The 17,863-nt window shown below is 43.2% G+C and overlaps 1 protein-coding gene across 3 annotated transcripts in view; it reads left to right on the top strand.

Annotated features, from left to right (window-relative positions):
- ARHGEF3 (Rho guanine nucleotide exchange factor 3) overlaps positions 1-17,863 on the top strand; it is a 267,112-nt gene continuing 249,249 nt past the window's right edge. The window contains exon 1 of one of the 3 annotated variants that reach the window (XM_039546934.1): positions 1-380. In XM_039546934.1, coding sequence (XP_039402868.1) covers positions 346-380 — 35 coding nt within the window. In that variant the 5' untranslated portion in view covers positions 1-345. The remainder of the gene's footprint in view (positions 381-17,863) is intronic. The other 2 variants (XM_039546928.1, XM_039546935.1) reach the window with 2 other exon arrangements.

Here is a 17,863-nt window from a genome sequence, read left to right as displayed (position 1 = left end):
CAAGGGGCGGGACTCTGTCCTTGAACGGAGAACGCCTGGCGTGTGAAGTTCTCGGACTTCCCTGGCTTGTGTGTGGGGGGATTTTGGTGCCCAGCCTCTCCTGACAGCCGCTTTGCGGCAGCTCCAAGTTCCTGGAGCCCAGCACGGCCGGGCGCTGCGTTGTGTCGCCTCCTTCTTCTCCCCCACGGCCTGCTGAGGGAGCCGGGAAAAGTGGCCCCCGCGGAATCCCTGAGCACTCTGGGGCTCTCCGGCCCCTGCCGGGGGCTGCAACCTCTTCTCTGCGAGCTGGAGTTCGGGCCGCCGCCGCCGCCGCCTCCCTGCCCTGGCTGCAGCTCCGGGCCGCCAATGCAGGGAGCCCAGGAGGAGCGGGAAGGTACGAGGTGAGGTGCCAGCGCCCGGTTTCTCCTCAACTCTGCCCAGTTCCGTGGGAGTTTCGGGAAGCTGGCTGGGAGCGGAGCTTTGCTTGGGGCTGGGGTGGGGATGCCGCTGCCTGCCAAGCGGTAAGGGACGGATCCTGCCGGGGAGATTGCGAGCGGCGCGTCTGGCCAGCCCGAAACAGCCGCGAACAGCAGAGACCGTGTGGTGAACTGGCCACATCTGCTTCGGAGAAAGCCCCCCGGAGGGATTCCCGCAGCGCCTCCCCTCACATGACTCGGAGGGAAGGTTGAGTCATCTAGAGGTTAACGAGAGGATTCACACGAGCTTAGCCGAGGCTGCGCTACAGGGTAGGTTGGGTTTCCCCCCGCCACACACACACACCACAGCTCTTTCCCAGCTTGCTGACTGACTGGGGGCTTTAGTGTGTACGGCTTTAACTACACCCCTGTCTATCTAAAGTGGTACAACTATTGGTGGCTGTGTGTGCTCACTGCAGCGGGTTTTGAGGAAAACCACAACGGATTTTGCAGGATTCACATATCAGGCAGGGTTTGCCGGGTCAAGTTTACAGTACTAAAGATACCTAAGGATAATAGGCGGGAAAAGAATAGGACTCTACATTTTCAAAACATTCTACAAACACTAACTAATTTATCCTTGTATTACACCGGAGAAAGGCAGAGAGGTGAAGTGACTTGCTCAAGGCTACAGAGTGAGTCAGTGGCAAATCCAGGATTACACTATAGTGGCCTGATTCTTCTGGCACATGTTACTCCGTTAATTGCTTATTTCACAGTCCTGCAAACAGGCTGGGGTTTTCAAAAGGGTTCAAGGGAGTTAGGTGCCCAACTCCCAGGGTGCCTCACTCTTTTAGGCTGCTTTGCAAATTTCACTCTCTACAAGGTGAGTAATTTTACTCACTCAGTCTCGCTCCCAGCTGCAGTGCGGACATACCCATTGAGTTCAAAGTCACTCTGTGAAAGTATCTGTAGGGTGGGGACTTTACACTGATATAAGTGGAAGACGAATCAGACCTAAGGAACTTCTGATTGTCAGTCTTGTACCTCAGTCACTACACAATGCTGCCTCAAGTTTTGTAAAATTGACATACCAAGGAGATGAAAGAGCACACCCTGTTTGTGTAATTACACAGGATTCTGAAATTAAACACAGCAGATTATGTATAGACTTCAAAACAGAGCTAGTGTTAATTAACCTGTAATAGATATTTGTGCGAATTAACTTTAATGTTTTTGAAGTTCTTTGAAGAGGAAAACCACTATGCACAGTAAGTGTGAAATATTGCTAAATTCTTACTCTCTGCCAGTGGCGTTCCATGGAATGTTGGCACTTCAATGGGGACACCTTTGTGATGTGGGAATGGCTATGGATCTAATTTAATGTGAGTGTGAGGGGCTATTTTACCCCAAAGAATTTGGTTTTATGAGGTGTTATGTTTATTTTTCTCCATACTACTAAAAATTTGTGAACATGTATAAGCATGCTTTTATATTTGTATGTATATACTTTCTCATCTATACATAAGGCCATATGCACTCTTTTGCAGTAAAAAGGTAGAGAAAGTTCTTTGATCTTCAAACATTTATTACAGAATTGAGCTACTTAGGACCCCAATTCTGCAGCTTGTATAGGATTCCACTTGCATGAAACTGTAGTAACCATTAATGGCTATGGATAACAAACTCATTGCAGAGATCATAAAACTAGATACTGTGTGGGGGAGTGGGGAAGTATGGAGCAGTGAGCTGCTTCACACATGGTAGAATCTGCAGTAAAGACTGCAGTGTATGGAAATGTATAGAAAATGTTCAGGTTTCTTGTAATCTGAGGTGAAGACAGCCACCACTGCTTAGCTATCCGTATAAATGTTTATAAATGTTTTCTGTAGTTTGTTACTTCAGGTCTTGAGCAGAAATCCCTATTAATTTCCAAGGGGAGTTGTGCTTTAAAAATCAATGATACAACAAGAGCTTGTGACTTGCCATGGTAGCACATGTACTGTAGTATTTTCGGCCTCACTCCTCACGGACTTTCTCAAACTTCAGTTCCGTTTTTGGATTTTGCAGTTCTTCTCCCTGGGATCATTGTTGTGCTATTAGTTGGTCTTGTAGTATTTGTGCATAGAATCTGGAGTGAGGTGTTTTGTAGGGATTTTCTTGCTTTTTCAGCAGGTAAACTATGGAAATGCATGGACCATAATTAGGATCTACAGTAGAACCTCACAGTACAAACACCAGAGTTATTAACTGACCAGTCAACCACACACCTCATCTGGAACCAGAAGTACACAATCAGGCAGCAGCAGCGCGCATGCACACACACACACACACCAAATATAGTACAGTACTGTGTTAAATGTAAACTACTAAAAAAAAAAAGAGAGAGCAGCATTTTTCTTCTGCATATAAAGTTTCAAAGCTATATTAAGTCAATGTTTAGTTGTAAACTTTTGAAAGAGCAACCATAACATTTTGTTCAGAGTTATGAACATTTCAGAGTTACAAACTCCCTTCCTGAGGTGTTCATAACTCTGAGGTTCTACTGTATTTTGTTTTTGTCATTAATGAGTGAAGTGAATGAAAGCTGCAGAAGCTCAGCAACTTTTTGCCTAAATTTGGATTTAGAAGCTAATTTTTGTCTTCCAGATAGGAATATTTAGATTTTAGGAGTGTTTGTTTTTGCATAGAGATGGGTTCAAACCCAACTGCTGGACCTGAATACATAAACTATGTGAGAGTTTGCACCTAAACTTTGACGCTCTGATTGATTCTCCTCTTGATTTTTGTTAACTGGTATATTTAGTGAGTGACTAAAAGTAAAACAGTACCATCATGTGTTACTTAAAATATCTTGTTTGAGAGATTTGTATGTTTTGCATCTACTTTTCTGAGGCTGTTATGAACCTGATTGTTTATAAATGTGCCTTCTTTGTGGTTGCACTAAGCATTGCTTCAGTCAATTTATTCAGCTCTTTTTAAGTATGACTTTTTTGGAAGATATAAGGTGTATGTGTATATATACACACCCTAAACAATTTCATCAACAATGTAGATGTTAACCTGTTTGCTGTGAACCAGCTGTTCCTTTCCTACATGGTACTGGTATTCCATAAAACTTAGTTGTTTTTAAGGAGATTTACGAGGTATACTACACAGCACTGCTTGAAATATGGTTCAGCACCTAATCCCTGATGTAACATTAAGACAGACATTTAGTGAGTTTAAAGACATCCAATTCAGTGTTGGAACCACATTCTCTTCTTAATTTTCCCAACTGAGCCCAGGTACTTCAAGGTCTGAGATTTGTGTAAGAGATGTTTTGTATAAGATCTCTCTCTCTCTCTCTCTCTCTCTCTCTCTCTGACAATGTCTCTCCACACACACCTAGGAATAAATGGTGTGAATGAGAAGTTTTAACTGGTTGTTGGGGCTTATTCCAAGTCTTCAGCTTGATATTCAATAATACTAAATTTATTGTCTGTATTCTAAGTTCCTAAAAGTTTCTATTAGGTTCAAGAAGCTTGTAATTATTTTGAGTACTACATGTGATAACCTCTGCCCCATTAGTACAAACATTATAATAAATACACTTAGAATCCTTTTGAAGTTTTCTGTGTGCACTGAGTTATATTGCAAGCAGCTTAAATTCAGTTAAATCTCACATTCCTTCCTAACAATAATTCCATATGAATTGCCATTTTTTCACTTATAAGGATGATTGGCAGAGGGATCCTCTTAATAGGAGACTTCAAAGAATTTTGTGGGTTTAAGTCAATTCCTTTAACATTATTTTAAACTAGCTTTTTTGTGTTTAATTTTCTAGGTCTCTTTATTTAAATTTTTAACCAGAATCTATCTCGGAGGAAGTGAGGCTGTGCAATTGCTTCCTTGCCGCTATTTTTATCAATAGCAAAGATTTTGATTGAAAGAAGGTTAGTTTCTGTGAACCTGTATGCTGTTTTTTCCTGAAATCATGTTCCTCAAGTTTTGAATGGTGTTTTGGAGTTTTAATTGCTTGACTTCCATGAAAGTCTGTGGCAAGCAAGCTAAAACACTGCACAAGACTAAAAGTTTGAACTGATATACTATATAGAGTTATTACATAGTACAATGTTAGTCATCAAATATAGGACTTTATAAATATGCTCTAATAATCTGTGACTAACAAATATCTCATACACATTCGTTGAGGTAGCCATAGCTCCAAAGTAGCTATTACGAAGTAAACATTTCTATACAAAATGTGTATTATCGGGGGGTGGGGTTAAAGCAGTGCACAGGAGCTTCATGTAAGTGGTGTGCTTAAACCATGGAAATGTAAACAATGTACTTGAATTTCCAGAGGTGCTTTTATTAGGTCCTGGTCAAATTACAGGTGCTCAACACTGTTCATGATTAAGCTGTAAGAGTTGAGATGCTTGACATCTGAGGGCTTGGCTACACTTACAAGTTGCAGCGCTGGTGGAGGCTTTCCAGCGCTGCAATTAACACCCCGTCCACACTTGCAGGGCACAACCAGCGCTGCAACTCCCTGGTTGCAGCGCTGGCTGAAAACCCATCCGGGTTGGGGTATAAGGAGTGCAGCGCTGGTGACACCAGCGCTGCTCAGCAGGTGTGGACACTCACCAGCGCTTTACCTGTCCTCCAGGGAATAAGGAGCTATCCCAGAATTCCTGTTCAGCCACTCTGCACATCAGTTTGCACTCTACTGCTCTTGCCTCAGGTGACCCGCCCTTTAAATGCCCCGGGAAATTTAAAAATCTCCTTCCTGTTTGCTGCAGCCAGGTGTGGAGTGCAATCAGTTAATCAGTTACAGGTTACAGGTAACCATGCCTCCACGCGGCAAACGAGCCCCAGCATGGAGCACAGGTGAATTGCAGGACCTCATCAGTGTTTGGGGTGAGGCGTCTGTTCAGGCACAGCTGCGCTCCGGCCGTAGGAATTACGATATCTTTGAGCAGATAGCAAGGGACATGCTGGATAGGGGCCATCAACGGACGCACTACAATGCAGGGTGAAAGTTAAAGAGCTGCGGAGTGCCTATTACAAAGCCCGAGAGGGGAATCGCAGATCCGGATCCGCCCCACGACCTGCCGCTTTACTTGGAGATGGACAACATACTTGGGGTGACCCACTGCCAATCCCAGGGTAACGATGGACACTTCTGAGCAGGCTGGGGACAGGAGGAGGAGGAGGCTGCGGGGGGGGGAGAGGAAACCGCGAGTGAAGCTCCTGGGATGGGGGAAGAAACCGCAGATTCCCTGGAGGCATGCAGCCAGGAGCTCTTCTCAAGCCAGGAGGAAAGTACCCAATCGCAGCAGCAGCCAGCAGTTGCAGAAGGACAAGCAGAGGAGCGGTGTACCGTAAGCGGCTTTTATTTTCTGGGTGGAAATGTTTCTGGAGAGGAAGGGGGTTATGGATGCATGCATGGCAGCGTCTAGATGTGGAATAGCCCGCTGATGTGGTCTATCACGTCGCGTAATCTGCTTCAGTTATCTCAGCAAAAGCTTCATCCAGAGCGTGGGCAATATGCCTGCGCAGGTTTATAGGCAGAGCCACTGTGTCCCTTGTCCCAGTGACGGTGACGGCGCCACTCTTCGGCCAGGGGACCATTTCTGAACACAGGCACGCCGCATAGGGTCCCGGGCGGAATCCACAGTGCTCTAAAAGAGCCCCCCGCTGTTCCCTAGTGACTGAAACATCTTCCAGGATTAAGTCCTGTGAAAAATGTTGGGAGACTCTTTAGTGAAGAGATAGGAGATAAGATCACCCTGCATCTGCATCTTCACTCAACCCCTCTAGCACTCCAGATTACCCAAGCAACCAGCTCCCCTCTCACTCAAGCCCCACCTCACTCACCATTTCGTGGCTTCTGTTGTGTTTTCCTTTTGGGATAAAGAATGCAAGTGAGAACTTGCAAGTGAGAACTCCTCAGTGTAACAATTCATGTCTGGAGATAGTGGATACAATGCTGCCCGTGTTAAATGTTGTCATTTCTGTGTGTACAGTGACCTTGACTGGACTGCCCAGATGTTCAACATCACAGAGGCTTCAAAATTTGAGAAAAATCCCGAAAGAGCAAAGAGGACATGCTGAAAACTGTTCTTCAGCACTCTGCTACAGAGAGAAAAGAATTGAAGGAGTGGCGAGAGAAAGAAAGCAGGACCCGCAAGAGAAATGCAGTGGCCAAGAGGAAAAGCACGGAGCGGCTGCTAAGCATCCTGGAGCGCCAAGCGAGTCTATAGAGTCACTCGTTGCCATGCAAGCAGAGCACTACCGTGCTACTCCCCACCCGCCCGCCCTTTGTGCCTTGTGCCCCAATGTCAGCTCCAACCACCTTTCCCCAGCATCCAGGCTCTTACCACCACCAGCTGCCTCCAACACCTCCCAACCAGCCCTGATACCTACCACCACCCTTACCCTCTGCATTCAACCCCATCACCATGCAGTATATGCACCCTGAAGTGCAGGATTCATTAAACAGCAGTCCAGACATGGCATATGCAAACTTGTGACTGTACAGTTCACCAACCCACACCCTTGCCCTCTTGTGTTAATGAAATGTTGTGTGTCTGTCTGTCTGTCAAGGAAGTTTTTTTCTTTTCAATAAAACAATTCTTGGCTTTGAAAACAGTCTTTATTATAGCAGATAGTGAAAGACACCTTAGCCCAGTAAAGAAAGAGGCACTGCAAATCATATTATTATTATGGATAATAGAATAACAGTGTAAGCAGTGCAATTCACTCCCATGCAAGGCAGCAAACATTACTGTTGGCTTTCAGCCTCAAATTCTTCCCTCAAGGCATCCCTAATCCTTGAAGCCCTGTGCTGGGCCTCTCTATTAGCCCTGCTCTCTGGCTGTGCATATTCAGCCTCCAGGACTTGAACCTCGGTGGTCCATGCCTCACTGAATGTTTCACCCTTCCCTTCACAAATATTATGGAGGGTACAGCAAGCGCTTATAACCGCAGGGATGCTGCTTTCCCCAAGTCTAGCTTCCCATACAAACATCTCCAGCGAGCCTTTAAACGCCCAAAAGCACACTCCACAGTCATTCTGCACCGGCTCAGCCTGTAGTTGAACCGGTCCTTGCTCCTGTCAAGCTTCCTGTATAGGGTTTCATGAGCCAAGGCAGTAACGAAGGATCACAGTGGGCATTTCGACATCCCCTACTGTGATCTTCCTGTCTGGGAAAAAGTCCCTGCCTGCATCTTCCTGAACAGGCCACTGTTCCGAAGATGCGTGCATCATGCACCTTTCCAGGCCAGCCTGTGCAAATGTCAATGAAACGCCCGCGGTGATCCACAAGCGCCTGGAGAACCATAGAGAAATACCCCTTACGATTAACGTACTCTGATGCCAGGTGGGGCCAGAATAGGAATATGCGTCCCATCTATCGCCTCCACAGTTAGGGAAACCCATTTGTGCAAAGCCATCCACGATGTCCTGCACGCTCCCGAGTCACGGTCTTTCTTAGCAGGATGCGATTAATTGCCTTGCAAACTTGCATCAAAACTATTCCCACGGTCGACTTTCCCACACCAAACTGGTTCCCGACCGACCGGTAGCTGTCTGGATTTGCCATCTTCCAGATTGCAATAGCCACCCGCTTTTCCACCGTCAGGGCAGCTCTCAATCTTGTGTCCTTGCGCGCAGAGTGGGGCGAGCTCAGCACACAGTCCCATGAAAGTGGCTTTTCTCATACGAAAGTTCTGCAGCCACTGCTCGTCATCCCAGACTTCCATGACGATGTGATCCCACCACTCAGTGCTTGTTTCCGAGCCCAAAAGCGGCGTTCAACGGTGCTGAGCATTTCCGTGAATGCCGCAAGCACTCTAGTGTCACACGCGCAGACAAATCCATATTGATATCATCGCCGGACTCCTCACTGTCACTTTGGAGCTGAAGGAATAGCTCGACTGCCAAACGTGTTGTGCTGGTGACACTCATCAGCAGAGTCCTCAGCAGATCGGGCTCCATTTGCCACAGAAATCGCGATTCACAGAGAGTAACAGAAAGACACTCACAATGGCGCCAAACGCTGCCGGAATGAATGCTGGGATGTGAAGCGATGCACCACGGGGCGCTGGCAAACAGGAAGCGGAATGACCCGCACACTTCCTTCCCCTTCCCACAATACTCAGCGCCAAAAGGTGTTCTGTGGGATAGCTGCCCACAATGCACCTCTCAATACAGCGCTGGAAAGTGCTGCAAGTGTGGCCACACTGCAGCGCTGGTAGCTGTCAGTGTGGCCACACTCCAGCGCTGGCCCTTACACAGCTGCATGAGCAGCGCTGTAACTCCCAGCGCTGCAACTTGTAAGTGTAGCCAAGCCCTGAGTATCAGGCCCTTAATGCCTAAACAAAAGGACATGTTTTAATTGTTTTTATTATTTCTCCCTAATCACCTAACTAAGGCGTGGCTACACATAGTTTCTGTACTGTTTATAACTATTTCAGACAGTGGAGTGATTTTTTTTTTAAACTGAAATAGTTATTCTAGTATAGCTTATTCCTCTTTCAGTATGGGAATAATTATACTGGTATAACTGCACCCATGCTGGACTTTGTACTGGTATAGCTAATATGGAACAGATTGAGTCACTTACCATGTCAGGCTCCAATACTGGAAGCTGCTCTCCATAGGTATGGTGTGTTCTCTCTATCTCTCTCGCCCCGCCCCCAGCCCCCCATGTGTGGAGCACCTGCAGGATTGGGGGTCTCAAAGGCTACAGATTGAAGATAATTCTAGGATCATGTACTTTCCTTTTACCCTTTATATGTGAATCTATTAAACACCCTATCAGAAAACTAAACATGCAAAAGGACTTGGCAAGACATATTGAACCATGTGCCCTATAGCACCCTGCTCTGGCACAGGGAGTTTGAGATAATAGCCCTAATTTTTTAAGGATTTTTTTTTTTTAGGAAGTAGGCCAGAGGAATCATAATTTAGAGTTAAGTAGAAAATTCCATTTTTATTTTTAAAGGCAGGTGAAACTCAGCATTATGTAGGTGTCTGGATTTTGTCTTTTTTTTTTAGTTTTCATTTTCATTCTTGTGCAGTGTATTTCTGCTGAGTGTAAAGCAGGGATCGGCAACCTTTGGCATGCAGCCTGCCAGGGTAAGCCGCCTGGCGGGCAGGGCCAGTTTGTTTACTTGCCGTGTCCGCAGGTTCAGCTGATTGCGGCTCCCATTGGCCGGGGTTTGCCATTCCAGGCCAATGGAGGCTACTGGAAGTGGCGGCCAGCACATCCCTTGGCCCACGCTGCTTCCCGAAGCCCCCATTGGCCCGGAATGGCGAACCGCGGCCAGTGGGAGCCGCGATCGGCCGAACCTGCGCATGCAGCAGGTAAACAAACCGATCCTGCGTCCTGCCCACCAGCAGGTTTATTCTGGCGGGCCACGTGCCAAAGGTTGCCGATCCCTGGTGTAAACCATTTTTGCATTTGAGATGTTGGAAGCAAGACATAAAGAGGTAGCGTGGGGAGCAGCAGTTTTTTGGATGTGCACCATCTTGTGATTAGGCATACTGGTGATTGTGTGTATATCTGCCTTCACTTCTTCTCTAAAAATGTTTTACTTAAATGTTGCCTGCAGTAAGACATTTAATTTGCTTGATCAAAACATAATTGTGCTTTGTTGGAAGTTTCTCTAGAGTTCCAGAAGGGTGCTTATTTTTTGCACCTTCATAATTTTTCCTTTTTAAAAATTACTTGAAACCACCAAAAAGCCCATTTGACTTAATATACTCCTCAGAAGTGACTCTGGTATTCTTTCCAAGGCAAATTTGCAGGATTTGTCCCCAGTACGATCTTAGAACAATATTTTTGAATAACACCTCAAATGCTTTGCTTTCAAGTTTGGTGTTTTGAGGAGGATAGAGTTAAATTCCTCTCACATGTTACTAACTGTATGAGTCACTAGAATTGGTAACAGAAATAATTCTCATAATCTTTGGAAAGAACCTTTCAACACTGTTTTGCTGTGTAGTATTGACTTAGAAGACACAAAGGCAGTGTCTTTAATATAAAAGTAGAACTGTGTGTACTTGATCATCAACAACCATATTAACTTGAACCAGAAGAACAAAATCAGCAGAGCTTCTTACACCCATATGACTTCTAAGATTTCAGCCAAAATCAAGACAGTAACAGGTCAGTACTAAGGGCCGGATTGTGCCATTTAAGTTTTGGTGGTTTGGAGGGGAGGAGAGGCAGAATCAACAGTTTAAATTACTGGGCAAGTGTTAGTGTATATCAGTGGTACTATATGGCCCTTTTATTTTGCCTCTCTTCTAACACTAGAAAAAATAAAAACAGACTTGTTCAGTCATTCCACTTGCCACAGAATGACAGGTGAGACTTAATGGGAACAAATTCACTGGAATTAAATATCTCTGATTGCTATTAAACTTAAGTTATAACAGCAAAAGTGTTCTGTGCTTAAGAATTTATTAACTCTTATTCATAAATTATAAAGCCAGAAGTGTCCACTGTGATCCTCTAGTCTGCCTTCCAGTGTAACATACACCATAGAATTTCCTTGAATTAATTCCTGTATGAACTAGAGGATACATCTTGCATGATAAAAGGTTTTAATTAATTCAACTCCTGGCCTCTTAAATTGGGGCTTAAGAAAGATTGTTTGGATTTGTTTTCTAACCCTGTTTTTGTGACTAATTAGATATGAGAGAACATTTGTGTGTGCGTGGGCAAGATTACTGAGAAGGACACAGAGTACTGAAACACTTGAGTGAGTTTGTTTTTTTACGGGATAAACTACTAAAGTTACTTTCCTCTACAGAGAGGACTCCCTTCCCCTCCCTCCTGCCCTATTAAAATCACTTCAGTGTTTTGCTTTCCTTTGGTTTTTCAACAAACAAATAGTAGTAGTTTGCCAGGCTGATCAATGTAGTAATGTCATACCCTTTCGCCCTCTATTTCACCAATGTAAATTACTGCAAAACTGACTAATGGCTCCTTCCAGGAGACAGGATTGCGGGTTAGATGAACCAATGGTATCAGCCATTCTGTAATTCCTATTTTCATAAAGCTACCCCTTTTTTGGAAATACAACTGTCTGGAAAGAATATGCATTTACATTTTTTTGTGGGGGTGAATGAGCATTTATCCAGTAAACTGGACAGTCTCTAAGGAAAAGGATAAATGGACACAAATCAGACATTAGGAATGGCAATATACAAAAACCTGTAGGAGAACACTTCAACCTCCCTGGCCACACAATAGCAGATTTTAAGGTGGCCATCCTACAGCAAAAAAACTTTAGGACCAGACTTCAAAGAGAAACTGCTGAGCTCCAGTTCATCTGCAAATTTAACACCATCAGCTCAGGACTAAACAAAGACTGTGAATGGCTTGCCAATTACAGAACCAGTTTCTCCTCCCTTGGTTTTCACACCTCAGCTGCTGGAACAGGGCCTCATCCTCCCTGATTGATCTAACCTCGTTATCTCTAGCTTGCTTCTTGCTTGCTTATATATACACCTGCCCCTGGAAATTTCCACTGCTTGCATCCGAAGAAGTGGGTATTCACCCACGAAAGCTCATGCTGCAAAACGTCTGTTAGTCTATAAGGTGCCACAGGATTCTTTGCTGCTTCTGATGATAGAGAATCTCCATGTTATAGTCAGGAGGAGAGGACAGAAGAGTATAATGTAAGGGCTGGGTCAGATGATAAACAGTCACATAAAAAAGAATCTGGCACATCAGAAAAGGGCAGACAAATAAATGGGCAAGTTTTTAAAGTGCTTGTACACAAATGCTAGCAGTCTAAATAATAAGATGGGTGAACTAGAGTGCCTGGTGATAAAGGAGGATATTGATATAATAGGCATCACAGAAACCTGGTGGACTGAGAGCAATCAATGGGACACAATCATTCCGGGGTACAAAATATATCGGAAGGACAGAACAGGTCGTGCAGGGGGAGGAGTGGCACTATATGTGAAAGAAAATGTAGATTCAAATGAAGTAAAAATCTTAAGCGAATCCACATGTTCCATAGAATCTCTATGGATTGAAATTTCATGCTCTAATAAAAATATAACATTAGGGATATATTATCGACCACCTGACCAGGACAGTAATAGTGATGATGAAATGCTAAGGGAAATTAGGCTATCAAAATTAAGAACCCAATAATAGTGGGGGATTTCAATTATCCCCATATTGACTGGGAACATTTCACTTCAGGACGAAATGCAGAGATAAAATTTCTCGATACTTTAAATGACTGCTTCATGGAGCAGCTGGTACGGGAACCCACAAGGGGAGAGGCAACTCTAGATTTAATCCTGAGTGGAGCGCAGGAGCTGGTCGAAGAGGTAACTATAGCAGGACCGCTTGGAAATAGTGACCATAATACAATAGCATTCAACATCCCTGTGGTGGGAAGAACACCTCAACAGCCCAACACTGTGGCATTTAATTTCAAAAGGGGGAACTATACAAAAATGAGGGGGTTAGTTAAACAAAAGTTAAAAGGTACAGTGACTAAAGTGAAATCCCTGCAAGTTGCGTGGGCCCTTTTAAAAGACACCATAATAGAGGCCCAACTTCAATGGATACCCCAAATTAAGAAACACAGTAAAAGAACTAAAAAAGAGCCACCATGGCTTAACAACCATGTAAAAGAAGCAGTGAGAGATAAAAAGACTTCCTTTAAAAAGTGGAAGTCAAATCCTAGTGAGGCAAATAGAAAGGAGCACAAACACTGCCAACTTAAGTGCAAGAGTGTAATAAGAAAAGCCAAAAGGGAGTTTGAAGAACGGCTAGCCAAAAACTCCAAAGGTAATAACAAAATGTTTTTTAAGTACATCAGAAGCAGGAAGCCTGCTAAACAACCAGTGGGGCCTCTTGACGATCAAAATACAAAAGGCGCGCTTAAAGACGATAAAGTCATTGCGGAGAAACTAAATGGATTCTTTGCTTCAGTCTTCACAGCTGAGGATGTTAGGGAGATTCCCAAACCTGAGCTGGCTTTTGTAGGTGACAAATCTGAGGAACTGTCACAGATTGAAGTGTCACTAGAGGAGGTTTTGGAATTAATTGATAAACTCAACATTAACAAGTCACCGAGACCAGATGGCATTCACCCAAGAGTTCTGAAAGAACTCAGATGTGAAGTTGCGGAACTATTAACTAAGGTTTGTAACCTTAGCTAAGTCCTTTAAATCGGCTTCGGTACCCAATGACTGGAAGTTAGCTAATGTAACGCCAATATTTAAAAAGGGCTGTAGAGGTGAGCCCGGCAATTACAGACTGGTAAGTCTAACGTTGGTACCGGGCAAATTAGTTGAAACAATAGTAAAGAATAAAATTGTCAGACACATAGAAAAACATAAACTGTTGAGCAGTAGTCAACATGGTTTCTGTAAAGGGAAAGCATGACTTACTAGTCTATTAGAGTTCTTTGAAGGGGTCAACAAACGTGTGGACAAGGGGGATCCGGTGGACATAGTGTACTTAGATTTCCAGAAAGCCTTTGACAAGGTCCCTCACCAAAGGCTCTTACGTAAATTAAGCTGTCATGGGATAAAAGGGAAGGTCCTTTCATGGATTGAGAACTGGTTAAAAGACAGGGAACAAAGGGTACGAATTAATGGTAAATTCTCAGAATGGAGAGGGGTAACTAGTGGTGTTCCCCAAGGGTCAGTCCTAGGACCAATCCTATTCAATTTATTCATAAATGATCTGGAGAAAGGGGTAAACAGTGAGGTGGCAAAGTTTGCAGATGATACTAAACTGCTCAAGATAGTTAAGACCAAAGCAGATTGTGAAGAACTTCAGAAAGATTTCACAAAACTAAGTGATTGGGCAACAAAATGGCAAATGAAATGTAATGTGGATAAATGTAAAGTAATGCATATTGGAAAAAATAACCCCAACTATACATACAATATGATGGGGGCTAATTTAGCTACAACGAGTCAGGAAAAAGATCTTGGAGTCATCGTGGATAGTTCTCTGAAGATGTCCACGCAGTGTGCAGAGGCGGTCAAAAAAGCAAACAGGATGTTCGGAATCATTAAAAAGGGGATAGAGAATAAGACTGAGAATATAGTATTGCCCTTATATAAATCCATGGTACGCCCACATCTCGAATACTGTGTACAGATGTGGTCTCCTCACCTCAAAAAAGATATTCTAGCACTAGAAAAGGTTCAGAAAAGGGCAACTAAAATGATTAGGGGTTTGGAGAGGGTCCCATACAAAGAAAGGTTAAAGAGGCTAGGACTCTTCAGCTTGGAAAAGAGAAGACTAAGGGGGGATATGATAGAGGTATATAAAATCATGAGTGATGTTGAGAAAGTGGATAAGGAAAAGTTATTTACTTATTCCCATAATACAAGAACTAGGGGTCACCAAATGAAATTAATAGGCAGCAGGTTTAAAACAAATAAAAGGAAGTTCTTCTTCACGCAGCGCACAGTCAACTTGTGGAACTCCTTACCTGAGGAGGTTGTGAAGGCTAGGACTATAACAATGTTTAAAAGGGGACTGGATAAATTCATGGTGGCTAAGTCCATAAATGGCTATTAGCGAGGATGGGTAAGAATGGTGTCCCTAGCCGCTGTTCATCAGAGGATGGAGATGGATGGCAGGAGAGAGATTACTTAATCATTGCCTGTTAGGTTCCCTCCCTCTGGGGCACCTGGCATTGGCCACTGTCGGTAGACAGATACTGGGCTAGATGGACCTCTGGTCTGACCCGGTACGGCCGTTCTTATGTTCTTATGAGCAGCAGGGCTCAGGCTTCAGCCCCGCCGCCAGGAGCTCTGGCTTCAGACAGGGCTCACACTGAAATGTAAGTACAATATTTATATTTTAGTTAATCTGTTTTATAATTATATGGTAAAAATGAGAAAGTAAGCACATGTTCAGTAACAATGTGCTGTGACCCTTTTTTGCATTTTTATGTCTGATTTTGTAAGCAAGTAGTTTGTAAGTGAGGTGAAACTTGGGGTACACAAGTTAAATCAGACTCTGAAAGGGGTACAGTAATTTGGAAAGGTTGAGAACCACTGTGATAGCCATCCTAACCACCATTAGCAGTGGGATGGTGTTCTATAGTCCTTGATGTAATGGTCCTATGGCCCACAATTTTAGGGTCCTGCCCCTTTCAAAACTTGGACTGTTCTAATGTAATTGCCAAAAACAGAGCCTAGCACATGGTATTTTTTTTTATAAAATGGACACTGGTTCACTAGGAACTGGATTGGAACATAAGCTCATTTCACATACAGGTGTCAGATAGTGAATGACAGATTGTTACCACCAACCTGGGATGGATCTGAAGTGATGTTGACAAGTGAGTGAAAGGCTCTATATGCCATATATAATCTTCTGAGCCACCTACTTTCATCTGCTTGTTTACATTTTCAGGTTTCAGAGTAGAAGCCGTGTTAGTCTGTATCCGCAAAAAGAACAGGAGTACTTGTGGCACCTTAGAGACTAACACATTTATTTCAGCATGAGCTTTCCTGTTGGTATGCATACTTCCACCTTTTCATGTTCTCTGTATGTATAAATATCTCCTGTGTGTTCCATTCTATGCATCCGAAGAAGTGAGCTGTAGCTCACAAAAGCTCATGCTGAAATAAATTTGTTACTCTAAGGTGCCACAAGTACTCCTGTTCTTTTACATTTTCAGTACATTATGATTATCTTGCCTTCTGAGCATACCTTTGTATGTATACTTGTATTAAGTATCTATATAACATATTTGTTCCTCTAAATGGAACAGGAGTTAATTATGTGGTGAGACTTGTGAGGTCTGACATGGGGGAGAGGATAAAGTACATTTAAGGTATGTATTTTTAAAAAGTCCTCATGCAAGTTCTTTGAAGCATTAGGCACACATTTCAAAAGCAAAATGAATGCCATTGCAGGTCAGCTTCAAGGAGCTAACTAATGGCATTCTGCATTTGTTGCACTGTGGTCAAAAACTGTTTGGAATAACTATAATGCATGAGGGGGAAAAAGTCCACAATCTTCTGGTTTGCTCTGAAGTGATTATGTAATGTGAAATTTCCTAGAATTGCCTGTTACTTGAGGGATTTTTCTACCCACTACAGATGTAGGTGTTTTTTTCAATTCTCATTCTAATTTATCTTAAATATGTTGTTGGAAGGACCTCTTTTTTTCTTTTTATTAGGTTATGCCAAGTGTCTTAGTGGTATAAACATGTCTGGCAATTGCTGCATAGTATCTGAAAATTGTTGATTTAAAGTTTGCAGAGGGGATTGTTTGCAGCACTTGCTGCTGAAGCAGCGTCATTATTTAATTACATACACTTAAAATCTGTGCTTTAACATGCTATTTGCTTAAGGCAATGTGCTGGTTAGAAGCTGTTCTGCCTGTTATGTGTGTAAATGAGAGATTTTCCGGAAAGCAGCAGAGCTGTAACCATTTGTGTTCAATGAAAAATACAGAATGCTGTACATCTAGTAAAGGGTTGATAACCTGCCTTTATGGATGTAAGGGCTCTTCTCTGAAAGAACAAGGAGCAGCAATTAGTAACCTTCTCTCTACCCTCTCTGATTTTTCACTGTGGTAGAGGTAAATTATTTTATTTATTTATTTTTTCATTACTCCTCTGACACTGTCGATACTGGGGTTTACAATAAAACCCTCAAAGATTTCCCTTTGTCAGACAGAAATGCACAAGATAATTTTCAGTAAACGGAGGCATTTTGCTGGACAGTAGTGGAGGGAGGAGCACAAGGGACTGTTGGGTAATTTTAATGGAAAGTTAATAATTGTGAGTAGAGATCTTTAGTGTTGCACCAAATTCACGGTTGGCCTATTCATGAAGGCTTTATTCTGCTGGAGTTTTGCCTAACTAAGGGGTGAAGGAAGAAGTGATAATTTGAGGTTTAGGGGTCAAATGCTGGTCCCCTGCTTTTTTTTTTTTTAAGACCAAAATGATGGACTTGGTGTAGGGGAATCCTATGCTGGGAATGCAGAAAATAGATTATCCTCATTTCTACTTTTGCCAGTCTGGTGACAATGAAACATGGGCTAACTTGATGACCATGACCTGTTCGCAACTCTTGTGTAATTTTTGGACCTTCTGATCACTCCCCTATCATCAGTCTTGCATTGGTGTCCTGTGCAGACTTTTTGTGGCCTGGTATCCCCTCCCCACCAGTAAAACTGTTTGTGTAGTTCTATGGTATTGTTGAACTAATTTAATGGATACCTAAGAAAAGCTGATCAGGGAGCTACATTCACCTAGACTAAAATCCAGTGTTATGCATAAAAAAAAAGTTATTTTATTTTGAAGAGCTTTTGTTAGAAGGGAGCTCTTATTTAGTGATGAGCAGTACTGCTAATCTGAGTGTAGGCTTGTTTGGAAATCTCAAAGACTGTTGACTCTTTATTAGGTGCCTGAAAGGAAATATGATTTACATCTTTATCTGATTAGAGTCTCTCTCAGTA

Source organism: Mauremys reevesii, linkage group 7 (genome assembly GCF_016161935.1).
Source record: "Mauremys reevesii isolate NIE-2019 linkage group 7, ASM1616193v1, whole genome shotgun sequence".
NCBI classification, from domain to species: Eukaryota; Metazoa; Chordata; order Testudines; family Geoemydidae; genus Mauremys; species Mauremys reevesii.
This window is presented reverse-complemented; position numbering and strand designations above follow the sequence as displayed.